We start from the raw sequence: 25,456 nt of genomic DNA, 5'->3' as shown, positions 1-25,456 counted from the left end.
ATCGTCATGTTGAAATGCAGACATGAAGATTTTTCAGACTGGTATATTCTTGTCGTATTTTGGATTCCGTACCGTTCTGAGCCATTGCCTGCAGCGAAAACGGTAGTATTGCTATATACTGAGCCATGGGGCAGCTGTGGCTCAGTGGTAGAGTCGGTCGTCTTTCAATCGGAGGGTTGGAAGGTCGGAAGGTCGGAACCCCAAACTGCTCCTGTTAGCTATGCTACCGGGTATGAATGTGATGACTGACTGAAACCACGAGCTGTTTGGACAACTTTCTCCACAGCTATGGCGCCAATTTCAAATATCATTGCTTCTATCGATTACAGAGAACACCAGCGTTGACTGACAGCGGCTTTTTCCAGGGGAGAACTGCTCCTTTAGTGCATTTTTTATGTTGCAAAACCTGCATTGTAAACATCAGCAGTCTGCTCCCGGATGTGTCATGTGACATGTTTTTTCCTACACTCTACAACATGCATGGGCCTGTTTATATTTCAGTATCATTCAGGTAATATAACTCGACTGTGCCGGAGAAACATCTTCAGACAGTTGTTGTTGCTGTTGTCCTCCCTGATAAAAACTATTGTGCGTTATCCACTAATTGAAGCAGAAATAAATGCCGCTGTCTGACTCTGCCCTTTGGGGAAATGCTCTGATATTTGATCACTCGCATGGACAAGCGTCTGACAGATCGAGATTGATGTGATTTACATCAGTAATACGGGAAGACCTCTCATTGCATTAAACAGTATTGATGGAATTATTCTGTAAGCAACTCACGGCACGCAAATACAGACACAGAGAAACATTCCGTATGGGATCAATATCAAACACACTCTGTGATCAATGCTGGAATTAATCGGGAGTGTCACCACGACCGGCGTGCTAAGTCGTCAGATATTGTTTCAGAGCTGCTGACAGGCAGTCTGACTGAACGCTGTGTTTCAGGTTGTGTCTCTTTTACTTCCTGTTTTCTGCACTTGCAGTCTAATTCAGCCGCAGGGATGTCAGCTTCGGTTTCTGTTTTTCTCTCTATGTCTTATTGAGTTTCTTGCTTAATTCAGTGCTTCATCACTGATCAATGTTTTATCACTGTTTTATCTTGACAATTGGACAACTGCCTAACCTCTTTTTCCTGTTAACAGTGGACCCCTGAGGTTTACTGGGTGTAAAAAAATAAAAAAAGGAAGCCTTGAAATGCTGCCCACAATTTACGCCTCTTGGATCCGGCCTGCCCGGTCTCAGCTCCATTTATTTATAAGAGTGTTTCAGCGCGTACAGTGGGAGGAAAAAAGAGCTTTTGATCTTAAACTGAGGATGCTTCCCACATCTTAGCAGGCGAGGACACCAGTCAATATTTGGCCTGAGGTTATTTAATTTGGACGAGGAGTTTGATTCATACATTAAAATTTCCAATTACCCTGTCAAGAGATGAGCGAGCCCAGAGGAGGCTGTTTTAATCATACAGCTTTATCAAACGCTTTAAATTGAGTTTAACATGGACAGGATCATACGTTCTGCCTCGGGGAAGGTGATATCCCTTAATTTGTCCTAAAGAGTAAACATTTTAAAAATCCATGTTTGACTAGAATTACTTACATGGAATAAATACTGATCACCACTTTCACGTTCAGCCTCTTTTCTCTCTTTTTCTTGTTGTATCCACGTTCAGAAACTTTTTTGGATGCTTTTACCGGACATGAAAGATGGATAAATGCTAATTTTGTCAACTTCTAAATGTCATTTTAGATGTAATGATTAATTCCCACATTTGTATTCTGCACATGTCCGCCCACATTGATGAGAAGGTGCTTCATTCCCTTTCTTCTTTCAAAAAATGTTGTGGTCAAGTATGAATCTGGCGTCTGTCTGATCTGCAGGCGGTCACAGCTGGACCTCCTGTCTTACCATTCCTGAATCTATTTCACAAAGATATTACAGAGATCTGAGCGCCTGTCAGATATTTCCCCATTCCGTCTTATCAGTGGAAGGAATGATGTCTGGCACGGCAAACAAAGTATGTGCAAAGTCCCTAAATAAAGCATGAAATTGACGGGACGCCTGTTTAAGTGAAGCACCCACAGAGCCACGGGCGCTCGTGCAGCAGACAGGTACAGCTGCTCACCTCCAGACGGCTGCACGCCTCCCATTTGGACTCCCATTAAAGTGCCCGGCGCTCTGAGTCAACACTTTTAATGCAGAAAATGACTTCATTCATTTTCCATTATGAGAACCACATTTTAAAATGTGCCTACACAAAAAAAAGCTCTGCTTCTCCACAGAGGAATTTGCATACATTGGACCGAGGAAGACGAAGAAGTTCCTCCATTTGAGTCGTTTGGTCATGGTAGTGTTCAAGTGAGGGATAAAAAGGAGTAAGCAATTTACTTCACTATATGTCAGCTTTCAAAAGCTGCTTCAGGAATCCAGACACGTATCATACTTATAACCCTGCAGATTATCTGGTGACTGACTTGTATATTGATGAGCGTGTGTGTGTGTGTGAGCATGAACAAGTGTGTGTGTTTTCTTCTTTGTGCATGTATGTCTGAATGTGCTGGAGGGTGCACAACAGAAAGCAGCTGCAACACAGATATTTTAAGAAAGTCTTTAACTCACCAGGGAACTGGTAGCTGTAGCTGGGTGCAAATCCAGTGTATCCGCGGCCGTACGTTGCCACAATATTAGGGTAACCTTTGACAGAGAGGAAAGAAGAGATGAGGACAGAATTAGAAATAAGATGACAAGAGTGACATTGGAAGAAAAAACATAAATAGCTTCTTAGATTTCCTCATTAAGAGGGAACTTTAATGGCTGCCTTTAAAACTCCAGGGAACCCAACTTTCCTATTTTATCAAGTTAATTCTAATGTGATATAATAACTTTAAGAAATAAAGTGTGTGTGTATATATGTAACTGTAGCTATCATTGTTTGAAGAATCCACAACAAGCCACAAGTGATTTATGATTATGCTTCCAACCTAATAAAGCGTGGGCTTATATTTATAGCTCATAATGTTGGTGGTGGATTGTCAAGTGAAAAATATTCACTGTGTGCGGTCTGACAACAAGCACCACCCTCAATCAATGGTCAGCTGTCACAATTACATTAACCTCTAATCCTGATCACACTGCTCTTGTTGCTTGAAATGTTTTCATAACCTAAAAGACTGATGGCAACAATTACACACACACAGGGGCCCAGGTTGTAGGAGATGTTTCTTTAGAGAGGCAGACATGGTGATTTAAAATGTTAGGACAACATATTGGCTCATACTTTAACTGTCTTAACTTTTAGGAGCAAGATCTTTATAAGGGTTGTGTCAGATTTTGTTCTGGTCTCTAAAGGGTATGAGCTCTCACTTCTGACCATACAGTGTTTGAATATGTCTTTGTCATGTTAATGTATTATTCAGCCATACGTTCTTTTTTTAATCATTAGACCAGTGTAACAACACTTGACGCTGGCCTTTGTTTTTAACCTGTGCATGGTGGAGCGTTTCATGTGTTAATATGACTGGAGGCAGTTTCTCAAAAAGATACCTTGTACAGGCAGGTGGTCATACTGCTCCTTAAAATGACTAAATTCAAATGTTGACCTTGCAGATTAAGCATTTTCCTGTTCACTTAAATTTTTGTCTTAATGGTGGTTTTAATGATGGTTTTGCATTCTCCTTTGTCACTCGATCTGTTCTTATGTGTTTTCTACTTTTTCGTAAGCGAGTCTATGTGTCTGTGTTTTCTAAATGTTGCTTGTCTTACTTGGCTGCAAAACAAATCTCCCCTTGGGGACGATAAAGTTAAAGTTGAAGTTAAGTCAACTTATGTGCACCTTTACCATGGCATTCATATATTACATTATGGTACATTCTTGTCTATTTTTATGTTTTGCTATCATTGTAAAAAACCCTTCTTTTCTTTGTTCTTTGTGTTAGTGCATGAACATATTTAACAGCTTTTTCAGTAGTCTGCTTTTCATATTAATTGTCTTTAAAAAGGCAAAATCAGTCATTTTGTTCATCTAAATCTGCAAATTACAAATTTGTTTTTAACAAATCGTCACAATTGTTGATCATCAAAGGTTAACTTTTAAAAAACAAACCACAAGAATCGACTCTGGAAAGTATAAAAAAATGTAGTGGCAGTCTGTTTTAAGTAATGTTTTTAGTTCATGTTTTTTCAGAGTAAAGTTAATACATTACTTGTTAATGACTTGCTACATCAGCATTACTTGGAGATCCTACACATAGTTTAGGATAACACAACTGTAATAAACCAGTTCTAAAACCCCTTAATAGTTAACTACTGTTACAAAATGTAAACACAGCCACCTAAATATAAAACTAGCCGAAGTCATCTATAAACCAGAGTCAGAGTCCGTGGAGACACAGACTTGTTTAGAAACTGCTCCGTCCCTGGATGGATGCAGACTGCATCAAGGCCTGAAGAGGACCCAGTGTCATTAGAAAAATTTAAGAGCAGCAGATGCATTGTTCATCTGCTGTCATGACTCTTATTACAACCGCAGACCCACCAGTTAATTAGCAGGACAGTTTTCAGACAGAAGCAGCTGTGGGCAACATATTGAGGAGCAGGGTGTGAGAGAGCACGAAGCGAGGAAACAGAGAAGAGTGGAGATATTTGAGACGAGTGGGTGGGTGGGCGAGTGAGTCAGTAAAAAATCTGAGCGCCATCAAAAGGTAATATAAACATAATTAACCCTCTAATTATGGTATATGTCTCAGTCTTTATCTGTTTTCCTCAAGCTATTATCACCTTCAACCACAAGTCTGCACTAAATTACCTCATAAGAGGAAGTCCTTTAGGCCAGGAATGAATCACCGGAGCCATAACTCTCTCTCCGCTGTGTGAAAGCTATACCAAAAAACTGACCTAAGAAACCTCTTTCAGGCTTTTGTGTTCTCATGTCTGGTTAGATATGTACTAGCTTGGTAAACTAGCTGCAGTTACAGTAATGTCTGGATGTCTAAATTGTAATTTTGGGCTGCAAATTCCTACACACACTGCAGATTAATCACGGGTACAGTAAAAACATTACCAACTGAAATAAAATTACTCTAAGATACAGAACAATTCACAAAAAAGGTTGGGTGCTAGCTAAAAGCAAACCATACCTGTAATCATGTTAGCTTATTGTACTACCATATTCACACGGTGGCTGCTTTAATTCTTTAAATGTAAAGGATCTAAAAACAATTATTTCACTTCCTGTCAATAAATGAGCAACTGAAAAGACAAACAAAGGAGGAGCATCGTGCTATATTTCATGCTAAAACAACATATATGATAACCCAGCTAGCCACAGTCAGGCAACAGCTAATGCTAGCATTCAACCACTACCTAGCTAGCTAGAAATAAATTACAAGCTAGCATTATGTTAGCTAGGAATATACACCTTTCCTACTGTATTGTGTGACACTACCAAAAGTATTACTACGTTTCAGCCATTGTCCTAGCTAAGGGTAATATTAGCTAGAAAGTAGCTGAACATTATTAGTTGTTGTCTGATTGTAGCTAATCGGTTAGCAAGTATCTTGATTTAGCTTGAAATATGGCTGCATTTCCCTCCGCACTGCATTGTGTTTTACTGATATAGAAGCTGTGGAATGATAAGGATTTGTCATATGGCCCTATTCTGAATTTTTATGACTTATAATCTATAATGCAACCTTATGGCATTAAAGCATCTGAGCTGCCTTTAGCATGGTGTCAGAGGAAAACGGCAGCTGTGTGAATATGGTCAGTTGGTGTAATATGTTGATTTATGTATTACAGTGTGTGTTTTTTATTGCATTTCAATATCTGTGGTGTAGTGTAGTTTAATGATACTCCAAACTGTATTTTAATTACATTGTCAAAGTAAAGGCCCAACTAAGGACAAGAGAAATCTAGCAAAAGCTAAAAAGATGTCACAAAATAATTGGAACTTTTTAAAATTCAATTGTCAAAATAAATTAAATTCAAATACAACTAGACATTATACTATAAATACTAAAAGGACATAAATAAATATTCTGTAATGTATTGCAGTTCAGGTTAGGTAAGCCAGACATTCATATATTTTCTCTAGAGACGTGTATGCATGTGTCCACAGCACGAAGGCATCAATACATATTTTGCATTCATGCATATGTGTGTGTGTGAGAATCTATGCGTGAGCGTTTGTAGGCTCTGTGCGTGTGGGTGTGGGTGTGAGCGTGTGTGTGGATGCTCTGTTCTGTATGCCTCAGAGCCTGTGCCAGCTGGAATCAGAAAGGTTGACCTTGGTCATAAATATCTAATCAGTGTTTGCTGTCCATGAAAAAGTTCAATTTATTCCTGACCCAATGGGAAAATGCCTCTCGCAGACCCTTTCCCCCTCTCTCTCTCCCTCTCTCGCGCAGACAAAAAAGAAATGCTACTCAGACAGGCGCTGAGCGGAGCCTTAACCTGGTGTGGATGAAGTGGAGGACGGAGGAAGAAAAAAGAAATAAAAATCCTCATCAGCTGCTGATGAGAAGTCATCACCAGGAAGCTACAGATGGATAGCTTTCACAAAAACCCCCTCATTGTTTGTTTGGTCTGAAAAGAACTGTGATATGGTACAATGAAAAGCTATCACGGACCGCAAAATATTGGATATTATGTGTTTGAAACTGACTTACTGTCAAACAGAATAAATGCCAGACTGAAATTGTGGGCTTAGATACAGCAGCTCCTCCTGCTCCCTTATTTCAACAGTTTCTGAAAAGGCAAAAGCTTCCTTTTCGTCTGATGTAGTGCATTACAAAGGGCTTCACATTACTAAATGAAGAATTTGCTGCCAGATGTGTGCACTCGGAGTCTAAGGAGGGAGCTTTACAAAAGAATATGAAAGTGTCAGGGAAGTGGATTAAGATACATGTTAAGTTAAGCTAGTATCTCATGAAATTATAAGTGTTTGCATATCCACGAATATTGCAAGAGTGGGAGGGAAGAAAGAGAAAACATTCCAGTAAATGAAGCCTGCCATTGTGTCTGGCCTGGTTCGCAGCCTCTTAGTGTTCTTATTTGCCTTATTAATATGCATGCTAATGTACCTATTTTATGGCTCAACAGTTCTGATTCACTTTAAAATCAATTATCCATCTGGTACACCCATACCTCGCCCGGGCTCAAATGTGTATTAATTTCAGCAAACATACGTCGGGCACAACACAATAAAGATAAATGCCTCGATTAGAGGCAGTAAACAAAGGAGCTGGGGATGGCTTTAATGAGATTTGGCACAAAAGGAGCTTACACTTTCTTAAATAATGAGCCTTGGGTCCCCCTTTTTTTCCAAATGCAAATTATATAAAGGAATGTTTCGCTGTCCTTGTTCCAATTTCATTTAGATAAGAATGTCTCCAAACAAGTTGGCTGTTAATATTCTCACATGAGCACATCAGTGCCTCTCTGCCCGCCGTCTCCCAGCGGAGGGGAAGAGTGGCGTCCTCTTCACGGAGACATTAGTCTGTAATAAGTTCTGAAAAGTTCACTGGGCTTGTTAAGTACTTCTCACAGATGAGATGCAAGGGAACGGCGGAGATGGAGCTGACAGAAGCACTTTAAGAGTCTTATTAACACTTTTAGCACAAACAACTGTATAATCAGTCTCATGGCAAGGTCAAGCATGGACTAATATCATACGGCTGTATAAAGATAAATAGTCAGACTGTGCTACAGATATTTTAGGTAATTAGCTCACAGCCGCTTAAATGTTCTTGTTAAATATAGTTCCACAGCTCAGGTTTTAATAGGTTGAATAGGACTGCGACTAACTGTAATTTTCATAATGGATACATCTGCTGATTATATTTAAGATCCAAATTACTTAAACAGAAAGTTATAAAAAAAGGGGCATCTTCAAATTGCTTCTTCTGTTAAACAAACAAGAAATTACACAAAATGAGAAAAAGCTACAAATTCTTACATTTAAAGACATAATCCTGAAGATTTCTATGTAAATAAATGTCTGTTAAGTCACTATCTATCGCCGAATGAGGTAACACAATGGTGACTGAGCCTATGGCCCACTGATGAAAGCCTTTGCATTCACAGTATGACAAGCAGCGCCCAGTTAGTGACGCGTTTTCCATCACCCAGCAGTGGTTGGTCTGCCAGAGAGGGTGGGCGGAGCTAAGCGACTGCTTTTCTGGTCTCTGCAAGTGTTGCGAGTAAACAGTAATCTACTATGGCTGAACAAACAAAGAAAAGATCGATGACTACAGATACAACTTCAAAAATAACTGAAAATCCAAAGAAAATGGAACAAATTGGACGCTCAGATGAAGGCAAGCAGTCTGAAAATGAAAGCGACCATCAGCGAGGAAAATCAAGAGTTACAACCGTAATGAAGGGAGCCAAACGTGGATGTCTGGTTATCCAGGAAATATGCGCCTTTTCTCACCATAACGTGCCGCCAAATAGAACAAAACTGAGAACTTAGAGATTATAACTTTAAGATGCAAATGATCGACATATTTGATTGCAAAATCACAGTATAGTTATCAAAGTATAACATATTAATCATCAACTATAATTATCACATGTATTTGGCGATTCATTTTTTTCAACCAATAAGACCATTGATTACTGCAAGTCTAGTTAAATCCACCGCTTGTCTAAAATAGAAAATGCAAAACAACCAACAGCCAAATATGACTTGCAGTGGAATTTGAAATCTGCTTTAAGTGTTATGTTACCTGGCTCATATAAAAATTCATGACTTTGGTTCGCCTGCACCTGCTACAAGACGGAGGGGGAGGGGCTACATGCAGGTCTCTTACAATCATCTGCATGTCTCTTTTGCTTTTGAGGGAAAATATAAATGTTTAATGTGAGGGCAAATCCATTCGGGTGGGTCGCACATACAAATGATATGCTTAGGGGATGTGCACGACAAACGGACAGACTTATAAACAGATGGACAGACGGATAGATGGATGGATGGAGGGAAAGAGTCAGTGGGCGGGTGGGGAGGCAGGGAGGAAGAGAGTGCAATGGTGTTAAATAAAAAGGGCCACAGGCAGGGGCTGGATGGTAATGAAGAGGGGTGGGCCAGCAGCTGAGGTCCCTGTAGATGAGATCTCTCCCTGACATGTGTGTCCCCTTCATTACCCATTAAGGGGGGCACAGTGATGAATCCTTAATATGACATTACACCAATTTTCCTCTTCATTTAGCTTGATAATGTGCTGGTCTGCTCCTATATGCCCGGGGGCCGCCTGTACCAGACTCCACCAGAAATAGAGCACAGTGGCCACTGGTGGCACACCTTGAAGCGGCCTAATTAGGGGCAGCGCCCACCTAATGGGGCTATCTAGACCGGAGTTTGCATAAGTTGATTTTTTAGGAGGTGGAAATTGATGACCGAATGGTGTGCGTGCCTGACACATCCTTTGTCCCCCGTTTCAACCTGGGAAAAATGTTTTGTCACTTTAAACATTGAGAATTGTATCTCTATACTGTTGCTTGTGAGGGATATATGAGGGCACCTGCACTGTGGAATGCCTGATCCTGTTTAAATCTATCGAAAATGAAAATTATGATCGGTAGAAAATTCATCATTGTAGGTTTGCTTATGAGGTCATTTTGTTACATTTCACGCAGAGTCAAAGGTCGTGAAAATGCATGGGAGACAGGGGGCAGCCGAGGTCTGGCTGCAGACGCGTTTGCGTACTTCTGTTTAAATTGATTCAGAACAAAAACTATAATAACTAGACAAGAATTTACAACTAGATTTTAGGATATTAAGGTTTTAAAGATACTCACAGAAATGTTACACAATAAGCCAAAATAAAAGTGGAAGCACTGTAGGTCTATTGCAGATTAAACTATTTGCCTCTGCTCTCTGCTTATAAAAAGTTTAAATCACTTTTGGAGATTTGCAAAGTTTCTCTTGTATTGCTACATTCAGAAATGTTAAGGATCAACGTGTTTTATGTGTTTATTCAGCAAAATCTGATAAACAAAAGTCTGATTTTGTATATTGTCGTCACATTTCAATACTTTCCTCTATTATTGCGGTTTATTGGCTTACATAATCCTTCGGCTTTGGTTGTACATATTCTAGTGATATGAAGCATTTAAAGATTAAGCAAGAAGAAGAAAAAATACCAATGTGGTAAACTCTTTTCTATTGCAGAGTTTAAAGGATGAAATCCCTCTGAAATCACATTTTAATAATCAGGCCTTTATTTTAATCACATATACGTTTTTTTTAAAGACTATTTTCTTTGGCCGTTGATGCCTTTATTTATAGAGAGGACAGTGGATAGTGTTGGAAACAGGGGAAGAGAGAAGGGCCAAGGGTGTGAGTCGAACCTGGGGCCGCCGCTCCATCCGCTGAACCGAGGCCCTACTTTTTTATTCTTGTGTCATCCTAAACTGTGTCATATATTACACATCATTTCTATTTGTTGTTGTGTTGTATGTGTGTATGTGTTATGGTGTAAGTGTATGCGTGTACTCACTCAGCATGCCCATCCCCAGCATGAAGGCATCCATGGTGTAGGGCAGACCCCTGGCTCGCCCTCGTGTACCTGGTGGGAACATCACCTCCTTGGGCTGGGCCTTCTTACATTCTACCTATGTAGACAGACAAACACACACATATGCACACATACACACACACACACACACACACACACACACACACACACACACACACACACAGAGACAAACCATTAGACTGTGTAGGTACACAAGCAGACAGATCTGACAGGGCTGTCTCAGCTCTTTAAGGTGGTTTTCTATTTGACTTGCACGGCGCTCGATGTTTTCCATAGAGAAAAACAAGACTGAGTCAATCCCAGCACCTCACATTTTAGAGGAGAGTCTCCAAGGAAAACTTACAATCATGCTCCTCCTGCATTAAAGCAAAGGTTGTTGCTCCAGTGAGCATGTGCCCAATGCCTCGGGGAAATACAAGCTTAATTCTTTCCAAGACTTTCCGAGACATCAAGGTAGCAGAAGCTCTGTTGTTCAGTGCCATTACCTCAGCCCTGCGGTGTGCCAGTGTGTCCGGTGTCTTTGTGAAAGGACGTTCTTTGTTTATGCAACGCAGAATAATCTCAAAAGCTCATTTCTCTTAAAAAAAACGCCTCTTTTCTGTCACTGTTTGTTTCATTAAGTTAAATGTTGGCAGCGCAGTGAGTATAAAGTCTGAATCTGGTGAAAAAGCGAGTGTTTTAGAGCCATATCTGGTTATTTTTCTGTGCGCTGGTTCTATTTGTGCTTTGAGTATTTGTGTTTGTCTGCTGGGCTGAAGTCCCCGGTGCCTCAGTCCAATTCCACCTGCAGCACTCATCTCTCTCCTGCATTTCTTCCCCTCGCTCCCAGTTCTCACACATCCAGGTTTGTTCATTTCCCATCTTGCAGAGCTGACATCTCCTCCTCCTACATAACACATATCAAATGAGGGATGTGACAGGGGCAGATGAGGAGAAGGAGGAAGATGAGAGTCCTATTTACCACATATCTATCCTATCTGGATGAATTATAGAGAAGCACGATGGGCTGACGAGGGGGTGGCACGCTCTTGTGTCTGTTGGTTGTTTCTTTGGTAGGCTGAGTCTGCTCACCATGCTGCACAATCTATTTGCTCCACTGCCTGCTTGGCATCAGCCTGTCCATCTGTTTGTCTGTTTGCCTCCTGGCTCTCGCCTCCTTGCTTCTCCCTACTGCCTCCACTTAAGCAGGGCTTTCTCGGCTGCTGCGATTCACATGTCATCCCGGCCTGCTGCACAAGACAGGCTACTGCGCCCGCTGCTGTGTACGCCTCAACCACAGTGCGGCCCGGCATCCATACAAATAGGCTCGCAACTTTGACAGGCCAGCGGTGCACATTACAATTCGCACACAAACATGCACGGAGGTAGACATAACGTGATGTTGTGAGTTGCCAAACTAAATACAAACTTCATGTCTGTAAGATGCTGATGTGTTAAATGAATAGTACAACTACAACTAGAGAATAGTATAACCAGATTGCGATATTGATTCCCAAACCTTAATTTGAGTATCGATCAATACCAATTATCAATATTGTAACCAATGCAGGACTTGCATATAATATACTGCTGACTGGCTGCAGTATAGGTCATAAAGCCCGCCTCCTTCATGTTAACAGATGGGACATGAGTCAAAGTATAAAATCAAAATACACGTCAAATAAATGTTTCTCAAACATGGTTTCTGTCATTATAGTTAGTTCTTGTCATGCTGACTTATGTCATTTATGTTATTTATGTTAAGTGTTTCCATTTTTCTGACAAGTTTAGTTTTAAGTAGTTATTTGATGCTGTGACAAAGATGATTGACAGCTCTGTTGACAAATACGGCTCCTGCAGCCGGTCTGTTCTAGATTAGCAGCGATGAGGAGGAACGACGAGAGGAGACGTAACTAAAACAATCACTACAGTCATTGAAGTTTCCATATCTGTGAACGTCTGCTTCAGACCAACACAAGAAGCTGTTCAGCTGTTAAACAGCCTGGCGTTAAGTGTGTGTTTTGGTTAGCAGTGGCTACGGCGGTGTCACTCGCCGATCTGTGCAGACTCTGGCTTCATATGAGGTCACCATCGCAAGATGCTAGCGCCTGTCACGGGGGCTATTTTGGCATCAGATCCATACAATAAGAGCAGATGGAGACGCGTTGTCCATCTATATATACTGTCATTGGTTCCTACCAATATACAGAAATTATTGAATTGTCCCTACCAATAATTTGGTCGAAAAATGAATATATGATATGCATAACTGTTGCACTTTCAACCTGCGGAGGAGTCGTGCACATGAGACTGCCGTCACTCTGTCTGTCACTGTAACAAGGACTCCGGTCTACAGTTCTTACCACTTTCTGCGCCGCGTTCACGCTGTCCATATGCATGCATTGTCTCCCTCTCTCTTCCTGAATTAGTGCGGTTCGTTTAAATATTATACATACTAATGTTAGTTAATATCGCTGCCGAATGTCATTGGTTACAGTGGGATATTTGAAATGAAAACACCTCATCATCAACGCGCGCGGTATCAAAAGTTACATTTATCCGTTATAATTAATGGATAAAGTAAAGGATAAAACCTATATAGTGCTACAAATACCAGTTACTGAGGTGGAGATAAAGACCCTGAGATTGGAGGTCATATACTGAAGTAATTTTGTCTTTTCAGTTTCAAGCAATGATGGAACAATAATAGTTTGTTTGGGAATTCATAATTGCTTCATGAGGCAGGGAGGACGCAGATGAAGCAGAGAAATCATTCTGTCCTCGCTCTCTGTCAACTGAACTCCTCCAAGACTACTAGGAGATATAATGACATGAATCATCATAGTTTAAATCTTGCTAGAAAAAAAATTAAATAAAAATAAATAAAAAAGTTGTCCCCAACAATGTTACAGTCAAAACTACGCCCTTGGGCGTGCAAACCTAACTACAAGCAGGGAGCCTACAAGCAAGCCGAGCTAACGTTAGCGGTAGCTAGGCTCACAGACCCATGGACCTGCAGCGTCTGCCAAAGCATCGGAAAAACTCTTCTTAAAATGACACTGCTGGATTCGGTGTAGCTCCGGCTAACTTTACATTCTCTGCCAGTTTGTTTGCCATCATGGCCATCAGTTCTTTGCTGCTCTAAAACAGTCGTTACCAGTGGCAGGCATAATATCTCCATAGCAGAGAGATAGGCCTGTACTGTATATAGTAGCTTCTAGTGCCAGTGTTTGTGTTACTATTTGTCTAACTGGTCCTTGTTCTTGTCCTTGTTTTAAGTGTGGCATGCCAATTTGTTTTTCTTTACATCGAGAGAAATGGAAAACCGGAGTCAAATTCCTTGTTTGTTCCCACTTGGCCAATTACCGCACATTTTGCTGTGAAGGTTAATGTTTTGGAGCGGAGAATAAGGAGTGATTTAGGGTGAAACAAGTTGATTTTATTCTGTGTTTATAAATTACAGTATTGGATCGGTATATGGACTGGTGTACTGGCTGATACTCGAGGCAGCATCAGAGGGACACTGCTATAAGTATGAGAAAAACTCTCGGTATAAAAAGCTGTAAAACCAGCAGAGAGATAGAAACGTAAAGAAGGAACAGTAATCTAAAACATTTCTATCACAGAGGGGAAGTTGCTGCGTTGCAGAGCTGTGATATGTTGCTGTTAGCAGCCTTTTCATTTGAAGCAGACAGACTAAAGTACACAGTTCCCTCAGCCACTTTGTAGCTGTCACAGCCACTCTGCCCTCCGCGCTCGCCTGCAATGCTTTGACATTGTGCTGAAGAGAGCACAGGCGCTCTCATCGTCAGGGAATGACCCCCAGCGTGGAAGAAGAAACTAGTACGAACAAATGTGTCTGTTAGGAAACTCAGTGCACCGCTGGATTTTTCACATCTTCACATAACCGGATGACGAATCCAGCCAAGTTCTGCCCACACCGAAGACACGACAGCTCCTCATCAGCGTCCTCCCTGCCACATCCAGTGAGTTGGACGCTCAGGTAGCCCGCTGGGAGTAAGACAAGACCTGGGTGTGAGTCATGCCTACACGCTCTCAGATGCGGGTCTTTGATATTCAGAGAGAGGGCTCCTTGTCATGGATTTAAAACCAGCCAGGAGCCAGGATCTGTGGCGGCGTGAGTGTGTGGGTGTTCACCTGCTTCAAACACGCTGGAGTGAGTGTGAGGGAGGGAGGCAGGAGCTTTCAAGAGTGAACTAAGTCAAAGAGAAGAGAACAGAGAGGGCGGCAAGACAATTCAGAGCCTGACAATGAGGCGCTGCGAAGGTTAAGCAGTTGTTAACGCAGGGATTCAAATTCTGGCAAGTGGAAAGTTTTACAGACTGAGGTTTTTTTTTGCTCTGTGAGCTGAAGGAAACCAGCACATTTACATGCTTTAATGTTAGAGCAAATATTGTCCAGGAAGTACAACATTTAATAATTAATAGCTTGGAGAATAGTGTCAGTCTGTAAGCCAAGAAAGAGTCAGGTACGTAAGAGTAGAGCCTGCAGACTCTTAAAAACTTAAAATGTTTTAGTTTTAATACTCTTAGTGATTGCTTGGACGGCTAAATTAGAAGTGAGAACTCTGTACTGTGTTGGTTTGAGCAATCGAAGCAATCCCTCGGACTCCAGCGTGCTACACATAACTGTTAAAAAATGTGGGCCTTGGCTCTCGGCCAAGCTACCTGCAGCTCAGTTTGTCAGGAGTAAAACTTAATCCAAACTAACACCGGGAAATGACCCCGGAACGCTGTGTGCTATACGGAGACAGATGTCGACATATAGTCGCCAGTGGATACCTGTGCTCGGAAAGTCTAGGATGACTAAATAAACTGGAATTACTGCCTTGTGCTTTTACGCTTCCTCCAACCAGTCAGGCGATAATAACTGCACATCTCTCTCTTTAAAGAGAGAGGATACAGGATGTTTGTTGTACAGATTGTGAAGGAATTTGTGCCAATTTTTTGTGATATATTGATACATAAATAATAATTAAAAATTAGTGTGTAAGTGTATCGTGTTCAACAAATAACTATATATATGTGATTATAATAAAGATCTCTTCCATCACAGTATCAAGCTAAGCACATGAGTGTCACCAAATCAGAGTCTGACCAAATGCGGCTGAGGTACGGTGTTAAGTAATGGACAAAAAAGCGGCATAATGACGTCACTGTGAAGTTGACCTTTGACCTTTTGGATATATAATGTTATCAGTACATACAGTATATCCTATTAAGATTTTTTGTTGTCCTGTCCCTCTTCAGCTGTCCTAAAAATAAAAGCAAAAGCCAAAAATATATTGTTGCTATAGCTATTGTTTGCTATTTGTCATAAATAGCGTAGGAATTCTTGAGTTATGGCCAAACTCGTTGTTTGTGGTCACAGTGACCTTGACCCTTGACCTCTGACCACCAGAGTCTGTTTAGTTCATCCTTGAGTCCAAGTGGACATTTGAAAGAAACTCCCTCCTGAAATATGTTCAGAACGGGACGAACAAGAGCAGAACACAATGCCTCTGGCCAGGGACATGAATTATATTTATACATCTGAGTCTATTAACTGGAGTTTAAATGATAGATTAAAGACTAATTGATGTAATATATGGATTGTTTTGCTTATTTCACATTACAATGTAAAGATATTTAAATGGAAAGCAATGTAATATATGCTACATAGGTCGTTTTGCTGAAGCTAATTTGCTGTGCCTCCCTCTGGTAAGACTTTCAAATTAAAGGTGCGACAGATAAACAATAATAAAAACCTTGATCATAAAAATATGTAATATTTCAGTGTCTTTGCAGAATGTTTTGCTTTGCTCAGCTGTTGTCTTGCTCTGCTTCTAAAATAAGGATTTGTCTTTGAGGTTATTATACTTTCAAGAATATCCACCAATAACAACGCTTGATATTGAAATTATAAGGTGCACACACACACACACACACACACATACACACGTGCACTTGCAGGACCTCACAAGCACTACTCGTGCAGTTTTTCAGCCCACTGCTGAAAAATAAAACAAAGCGCCGCCTTTGTTTCATGTTCAAACCGATACAGAGCGCAGGAACGCTCCAGTTATGACCTTTTCAATACCTCTCCTATACAAATTAACCTTGTAGGTGTAACGGGAAGGTGTGGGCGGGATGGACTGGCAATGGCTGTCCTTCAGGGACGAGTGTTGTGTGTACGTGTGTGTGTGTGTGTGTGTGTGTGTAGAGGGGGAGGAGTAGGGCTACTATTAGCTTCACTAGTGAATGGATTCCATCAGTCGACTGGCAGACTGAGGAAAGGAAAGAGTGTGATTCATTGACTCCAGCTCCCACTCCCAGCTGAACAGTCAAAACACATAGACTGCATAGTTAGGAAATGTCACAGCTCTGACTGCACAACATCAGGCATGGTGGTGTGGGGTTATTCACTTATCATAAAAAGGGTTCGTTAACAAGTGGTTTATTTAAAGATATAATCTTGAAGATTTCCATGTAAATAAATGTCTGTTAAGTCACTATCTATCGCCGAATGAGGTAACACAATGGTGACTGAGCCTATGGCCCACTGATGAAAGCCTTTGCATTGGCCGTATACAGTATTATTACGGACTGAGTGTCTGTGGCGACATTCGCGGGAAAAAATCACAAGCGGCGCCCAGTTAGTGATGCGTTTGTCATCAGCCAGCAGTGGTTGGTCTGCCAGAGAGGGTAGGCGGAGCTAAGCGGCTGCTTTTCCGCTCTCTGCAAGTGTTGCGAGTAAACAGTAATCTACTATGGCTGAACAAACAAAGAAAAGATCGATGACGACAGATACAAAAAATCCAGAGAAAAAGAAACAAATTCGACACTCAGATGAAGGCTTAGGAAGAAAAGCGACCGTCAGCGAGGAAAATCAAGAGTTACAACCGCAACAAAGGGAGCCACAATCGCCTTTTATCGCCATAACGTCAGAATATAACTGTAAATAACAGAATAACTGATAACCAAGTTCAAACATATTTTTCCGAGGGTTTCGACGATCATCTCCTTCAAATACTCGTCAGAGATAACTATGGTATTTCCTGTGAATCCAAGATGACCAGGGGATGTATTAACAATCATATCTTACTATTTAGAGTGCTTTTAATTGATGCAAAAAACATGTATCTACAAGTTTCCTCCAAATATTTCTAATGAAGCTGCTGAGAAGAAGTTTTACAAAAGGAACTGAGACAAAAGGATTAAAGTATAGTGTAGTTCTACATATAAATATACCTACAAATCCAGCGATGGCTACAAAATCCATCACAAGCTGAGTTTTATCAGAGCCACAGCTGTGCTAACCATCATCCCCTGTTTCATTGGCGGTGTTTAAGCAGAATTCTTCACCATTACAATAAACTTTTTTAAGGTTATTTATCATCATATTTCTCCAAACATTGGTGTGAAAAGGCGCATCACTATTGACCTACTTTCAGCGCTAAAATTCTTTGTGAATTACTCTCAGACCCAAAACGTAGGAGTTTAAAGTAAAGACCAGCACAGCGATTATTTTAGGAGCTTCTCCTAACACCGGCACTCAGGAGCTACTTTTGGCCTGAGGATGTTTTGTGAAAACAGCCCTGTTCTCTATTTTAGGTTGTAGTACAAATAATTCAAGCACCAACTGGTTCAATATTTGATACTTTAAAGATAGATGTTGGTTGTCACTTTAAGGCCTCTGCAGATGGTTCATTCTGAACTGCTTCATGGTCAAGAACAAGTGTGGACGACTGAGTAAAGGTCAGCATGTTATAATAATGGAAAGATGTTTTGGATAAAACCAAATGGTGCCTTCAATGACCGGCAATCTCACAGAAGACATCATGTCTGATGGCATCTCTGCGTGGTTATGTAAAGGCGGAGGAATACGAGGTCGTTTTAAGAACAAGGCGCTCCCTGTGGTGCCAACAACGGCCCCTTCACAGTTTGATGATATTGTCCGCCTTCACACTGAGAAACATTCAAAAGTAACGGCATGATCATCAGGTTGACATCGAATGGCTTCCATCACGTCCTCAATCAGCAGAACTGAACATCATCAAGCTTTTATGGAACGTCCTGGAGTGCAGAGTGTGAATTTCCACCTCCTTCATCCCTCAAAGCTTCCCGTCTTCAATAAAGGGTAAACATCCAATTACTTACAGTCCAGAAGTTGTGAGGCAGCACTACATGAGGGACTGAAACTCCTCCGAAGGGTGGTCCTACCTCCTTATTAGCCTCTTGATGTTCAAACACTGTGTAAAACCTACACTCTTTAAATAAATATTTTCAAAGACGTCTTCAACAACCCGGAGACTTTAGTTTCTCTCTGCAGAAAGCTCCTGTAAATAGAGATAGCTAGTTTGCTCTGTGGCTTTAGCAAAGTGCGTCGGGGGTTGATTTATAAAATAAAAGACCTAGATGAACGCCACACACACACACACACACACACACACGCACACACACATTTGACCTCATGGGCCCCAGTTTGAGAGCTGTAAATTTTAATGTTCATCAGCAGCGCAACTGATTGGTTTGCAGGTTTGACACAACAGCAGAACCGGCACAGCTGGCACTCGAGCACTCAGAAGGTGGGTCTAATTAAAAGTAATTACACTTGGTTAGCTGATCACAGACATCCCGCTGTTTATAGACAGAGCTCACAGGCTATGAGAGACTGATATCATGAACCTTAATCACAGATAAATGTATAACGTCGGCAGATTGAACAAATTACGTTAAACTAAGTGCGACGCTCCTGAAAATCTTCTCAACTGTCCGGTATCATCTGGGAGACGCCGCGAGTAAAAGCCTCTCATAAACATCAAATGGCCTCTTTCGCTGCATAATGTTTGACCTGTCCAAGTAATATCATTTCATGTGCGTTAAGGAGTAACTTCAGCCCTGCTTTCCTCGCTTAATAGCGATGACAACACAGCTCTTTTCCACAACCTCGGCAGCAGAAGTAGCAACAGATTTGTGTTTTTTTCCCCTCAATACTGGTGACTGGAGCTTCACTATCTTTGCCGTAGTACTTGGAAGTCCTTGCGTTCATTAGTGCCCAAGTGGAACACTGTACCAGGTACTCGTCCGCCAACTGCCACATTACACTGCCCTCAGAGTAGAGCTTAAGGAGGCCACAACACAATAGTTTTACTTCTACTTCAGGTTTTTCCCCCCAACTGTGACTCAAGTGTTTCAAAGTGAGTTTAAAAGTTGTCTCCAAAGAAATTAGATCATGAGAAACTACTACAGACAAGAAGAAGAAGTCTCAGGAAAGACAGATTGGTTTTCTACAGTCGCCTGCTTTTACTCCTGCTGGTATAATCCAAAAACAGAGGCTAAATTATGAGCCCAGTTCAGCGCCCTTATTACATTTAGACAACATATAAGGGAGTAAACTTGAAGAAAAAAGTCATCCGCCCTCTTCAATGACTGTATCTATAATAACTTATGGGCAACATTGTGTTATTTTTCTTCCTCACTTGTATCTATACCAATACAATGTGCACACTCCATCTGTAACTATATATTAAAGGCTGCAGTATAAGTGCCTACCTGTATTATTCTCCCCCTCAGCGCCTGGCAGACTGCGAGCCCGTTCGTCTCCTCAGCGCAGTAATTGGTTGGTTATGTCAGGAAGACACAGTGAGAAATTGACAACTAACAGAAAATTCCTCCCCCCTGTTGTGATCATTCGCTACTGTTGAATATTAAAAATGACACATTAAAGAACATTACCTTGAAGCACTTGACTAAAACCAATGTGAGTCCATTTTAATGGCACACTGCTCGCTCATCAGAGCCAATGCTTGATAGGTATTATTATGAATTAGCTGCGCGTGCATAACGGCAGCGTGGGGAGAGATAGAGGGACGCCTGTCTTAGACAATGGAACTCACTACCTTTTCTTTAGCTGCATTAAGGTGCAGGCTTACTACAGTTTAATATAGCAGTTATATGTGGAAACAAAAGGGTGTGATTCATTTTCTGCTTAAAGATCTATGCTCCAAAATATTTAGGTTTTTATAGCGGGGAATATAACAGTGTCAATATTTAGCTGTGGAAATCTACACACAAAACAGGAAACATGCATATGCAGTCTTTTCCTTTTTCCTGTTTTCCCACAATAATCTCATCCTGATATTTTGCAGACATGCTCGGGTGTTCTGACCATACCAACAATTTACTATGAATGACTTCCCACAATCCCCCAAACTGCCTAGTTTGCATTTAACAAGCCCCAAATTGTGTTTAGCTTTGAGGAAGAATTTATTGGAAGCAGTTACAGAAAAAGAAACAACTTTACTGTCTGTGAAACCAAAAAAAGAAGGAAGTTAAATGCCTGAAATTTTAGCAGAGCTGACACCCTGGAGGACATTTTGAAATATGTGTATTTTGGTCTTGAAAATACACATTAACCTGATTTAAACCGAGCTTTAGCTGCTGCATTACATCCAGATGTAGCCGGACTGCTGCTGCAGCTGGCTGGATTTCAGCTTCAGGTTCAACATAGGGGGGCCGGGCGGGGGCATCAGGTCTGTCGCACACAGGTGGGAAGGGGACAGCCTTCGTCACCACCAGAATGTTCAACACAGCAAAAGCTGCCATCAGCGCCGTCGAAGCATGACCATCTCGATTTTAAAAGCTGTGAGCTCTACCGGCACACACGGCTGTGCAGCACATTATAGCAGATCTACTGTGCGCTCTGGGGGGTTGTAGATGTTTGTGCATTTAAAGGATAGAATCGCTTTAAAACGGATAATTATCATAATGATAATGCATCGTGACAAACACTGAATTAAATTAAAGCTTGACAAAAGAGGTTGTTGTTATGTTATAATAATGAAGTTGTCTTAATGTATAAAAGAAAACAACAAAATGTCTTTCCTGCCGACTCGTAACTTAGTATTAATCAGACCCCTAAAGAGCGTGCATAGGGTACACATGGTGTGAAAATGCATGGGTCCTGCTACGTATGCTGTCACTATCCATGCATTATTTTGTACATAGAAACCTAGTTGGAGTCACGAAAGATGTATGAGCAAATTTTCCACCACCTAAATAACCTTTCTCCAATCACATGCAGCCCTGCTCATGATAATCCATACTTCTATCACACCTCTGCAGTTACTAAAGCCGGGCGGTCTCCAGGGGTGAGGGCACTGCAGAAGTCAGTGCAGCTGGTGGGGCAGGCTGAGAGCTTCTTGCTAAGCAGCACCCTGTTTTTAATTATAAATGAGGCCGAACTCACAGTGACAGAGACGGAGTGCTCCTGAGTGTGAGGCCTCGGTGGCACATGAACACAGGGTGATTGACCGAGTCACTAAAAGGTCCAGTCACTCACATGTGAGTGGGCACTGACCCCCTATACTGCCACGGCCCCGGAGAGAGCGGGCGGGGAGAAGGTGGGGTGCCCTGTACATCCACAGCCCTCCCAAGTGGGGTGGAATTTCTGTCCGCATCAATTATTCAAGACCCATCTTAGATAACACTCGCGGGCAGGATGGATGAGGTCTATTTCTGTATAGTACTTCATAAGGATGAAGACAGGAGGCATTTTTTATTTTGTGTGCTGGTGCTTCAGACAGCGTATAACCAGTCCTCTCCTCTGCGCGGGCTGAGGTAAAGCCTGAAGTGTCTTTGAAAAATGCTCTTAACACACTCCACGCTATTTTCTCTTTGCAGACATTCCAAGATGTCAGCACTTTGTACGAGATCTGAGGGACACACACATTTCCCGCATCCTTGGAAATGTAATATACAGTAAGTGTTGCCAAGAGGGACCCTCACAAAGGTGACAAAAGCCTCAGAAAACTGGCCCGTGCTCCGTCCTTTCACACCGCGCACGCAAAATAATCCTCTTCTCCTCTGGACTCCAAAATGGGTCACATATGTGTCTGTATGTGTCATTTTCCTTTATGAGTAACTACACAGGCCAGGAGTACTGCTTCTGCAGTCACCTAGTGGATGATGCATTTTCTGGCTACACCCGGCGAGTACAACAGCGCGCTACGTCACATCTGTGTGCGGTCATAACTGCAGGAGACTTAAAGCTTCCAGCCAACAGGGGTCACATGACATAGCTCTTTAGTAGCAGGGGTTTATATTGATTGATATTAAACCTGATAAAGATTATATGACTAAATTTCACTTACATTTGATAGTAGCTGTCAAATCTGTGACACATCAGGAAGCCAGATGTGCATGCTGACTGCTTGATGATGCAACAGAGCTACTGGCAAGATATAATAGTAATACGAACAGTAATAGAACGTGCGGTGAATTAAGGGAGGTACAATGTAACAAGCACAAAGAGAATAAATGTACGGTAAGTGGTGTTATTCATCTTAAATAATGTCAGGCAGAAACCCCCCAACTAAGCGTGTACTTTACAAAGGTGTGTCTGTTCCACCTTTTGAATAAAAGCAGCTGTAGTGGTTTACACACAACTCACGGCTGATCATGTACACACTTTTCTCAAATAAAACCAGTCATATCGAGGTATGATTTCAGGACTTTGTTGAAGCCTATGTTGTATATTTGCAGCTCTGCTTGATAACAGGTATTTGCTATTGCAGCAGCATTGTTCAGCGATCCAACCAGAATGAGTTAGTCTGTGTTTTGAGTGCAGCACAGTGCAGCACAGCGACTCTAACCTGGGAGTTGTGCATAATTATTAGCAATGTGTTGATTACTGAAGGGGACATTTCGACAGTCCGAGCTATTTTGCGTTTGCTAATAATTTATATGATTCAGTTTTTAATAAGGATCCGAATGACAAAGGCCCTGTGACCACCAAAGCGGTTTTACCTGAGGCTATTGTATTGCTGTTGTTGAAATTGGACGTGTGCTGTGAATTTAAGCAGCGTGAAGAGGCGCCGAGCGTCTACTCTCTGCTAGTCCTTAGGTATGTTTTTTTTTCTGGTTGCCAAGAGTTGAGAAACCTTTAACTTTTGGTAAGTCGCTGGCATGTCATTGTGACTGTCTACCTATCCGTCCAATCACAATGGGGGAGGGGCGGGACAATCTCTCAAGCCATCAAACTAAGCTAAGATAAGATAAGACATACTTTATTGTCCCTGAGGGGAACTTTGCCTTGGGCAATAGTGCACACAGCTCAGTGCAAGATGATATATACAAACAGGAGAATGAGCTCGGATAAAAGAAACAATAAATCAGATTCATAAAATGCACAATAATGTTCAAACATAATATACACATAGATGATTAGCTTGTCCTGTTATTTTTGGTACCTGTGCACATTTGTCTTGATGTATTTTGTTTTTACCTGTTTTCTGACAAATTTCCCATCAGGGACAATAAAGTTGAAATTGAAGATGACATTTTCGGGACATATACTTAACCCTGCGTTCGCGTACACAACCGTCTGCGTCATGAACGTAATTGTTCACATACTTGTCTCTGCACTATGTGTGTTACTGGAGGATACCTCTAGAGGGCACACCAGAGAGCTCAGGCCGGATGCAACTACCGTATGTGCTGGATTTAAACAACAGATGTGGCGACACTCGAGGAGGTTACTATTGTGTTCTTAGATTCTTAGATCACGGCAGAAAAAGCGACAGCTAATGTGTGTTCTGTGGACAGAACACACCATCGGCACCGTCCAAACTACGCTTCTCTAACGTTTTCCTCCGTGCACGAGGTAACTTATCTGTCTCCAGCTATTTTGACAGGCATGTTTGTGGCTGTGCAGTGGCAATGAAACACATCGTACAGATGTTGATACTTGTGGACTTGGTTTATGAGATTATCTTCAAATCTTCATGCCATTGTTGTCCCTGCTGCTGTGCTGACCCTGTTTCATCCCCTCTGCCTCTACACTGCCCCTACTGTTCATGTGCAAACTGCACCTCGCGTACGTGTCGCGCTAATTTTTGAGGACGTTCACAGCCGACGCTCCAAACAGACGCAGGAACGTCGAGTTAAAAGCAAGTACATCTCCAGCCTTACTTCTATGATTATTCTGCATTCTAGCGAACAGACACAAGAAGTGTCTCTGCTGAAAACACAGCGCCTCCGAAGCTCTCTGGAGCGCTTCCAAAGGAGCATTTTCAGGAGAGCGTCGGGTTTCTCAGCTGGAAAAGAACTCTTTGGTTGACTCACTGCCTAAATATTAAACTGTGAGTCAATGTAAATTGTTTAAGGAATGTATTTTAGAAATTAATAACGATTACTAAATCATTGAGCTTAAACATGGTCGACTATTTATTAAGCAAATTTGCCTTCCTAATTAGCACTGCTGTTTACAATCCAATTATTATCTAATTAGAACTTCTTACAAAGAGGCTGTGAATCGGACTTATAACGTGCTCATTTTTCTGTGTGTAAAAAGTGCAGACGGTAAATTAATGTTTTTTATTAACTGTTTTATAACATAAATTGTAATGAAATAGTAGAAGTAGAAATGGCAGCATTTTTATCCTCTGGCGTGTGCGTTCATGCTTCATGCGGACGTGTGATGCTTCTCACAGCGCTCTGCCTACATGTCAAAGGATCACAGACATTTGATTGTGACAGAATACCCTCCACACACATACAGTTATTTCTGTCACACTGTGGCTTTTTTTAGGTCCTGAGCACGGACTGTGATGCCGAGCAGAGACACGGTGGGATGTATACAGGGGTCATATGTGACCTGGGCTGGTCCCTGGTGAACACGGTTCTACTACACTGCTCCTGTCAGTCACAGAGCCAGCCGGTCAGTCAGTTTGAGGAAAAACGGCGGGGAGGGAGTGAAGACACGCGGCGAGAGGAGGACTGAGCGGCCGGAAGACAAGAATTCCCTGCAGTCAATCACAACCCACAGAAGCGCTCAAATGATGCAGGGTGTCTCCAGAGGCCTGCAGGGTGGAACTGGGTGAAGGAGGACCTAATGTTACACCCTCTACACTGAAGCCGGATCCTGTCAATTATCAT

At 41.7% G+C, this 25,456-nt stretch overlaps 1 protein-coding gene across 3 annotated transcripts in view; it reads right to left on the bottom strand.

Moving 5' to 3' along the window:
* The window catches only part of LOC138595947 (RNA-binding protein Musashi homolog 2), a 292,330-nt gene that overhangs the window by 56,345 nt on the left and 210,529 nt on the right, over positions 1-25,456 (bottom strand). For all 3 annotated transcript variants that reach the window (XM_069667486.1, XM_069667503.1, XM_069667495.1), the window contains exons 9-10: positions 10,500-10,614; positions 2,623-2,697 (exon numbers count right to left, since the gene is read on the bottom strand). In XM_069667486.1, coding sequence (XP_069523587.1) covers positions 2,623-2,697; positions 10,500-10,614 — 190 coding nt within the window. The remainder of the gene's footprint in view (positions 1-2,622; positions 2,698-10,499; positions 10,615-25,456) is intronic.

This window comes from Semicossyphus pulcher, unplaced genomic scaffold (assembly GCF_022749685.1).
Source record: "Semicossyphus pulcher isolate SPU_LCO1_2020_fin unplaced genomic scaffold, fSemPul1.0.p SCAF_10, whole genome shotgun sequence".
In the NCBI taxonomy this organism is placed as follows: domain Eukaryota; kingdom Metazoa; phylum Chordata; class Actinopteri; order Labriformes; family Labridae; genus Semicossyphus; species Semicossyphus pulcher.
This window is presented reverse-complemented; position numbering and strand designations above follow the sequence as displayed.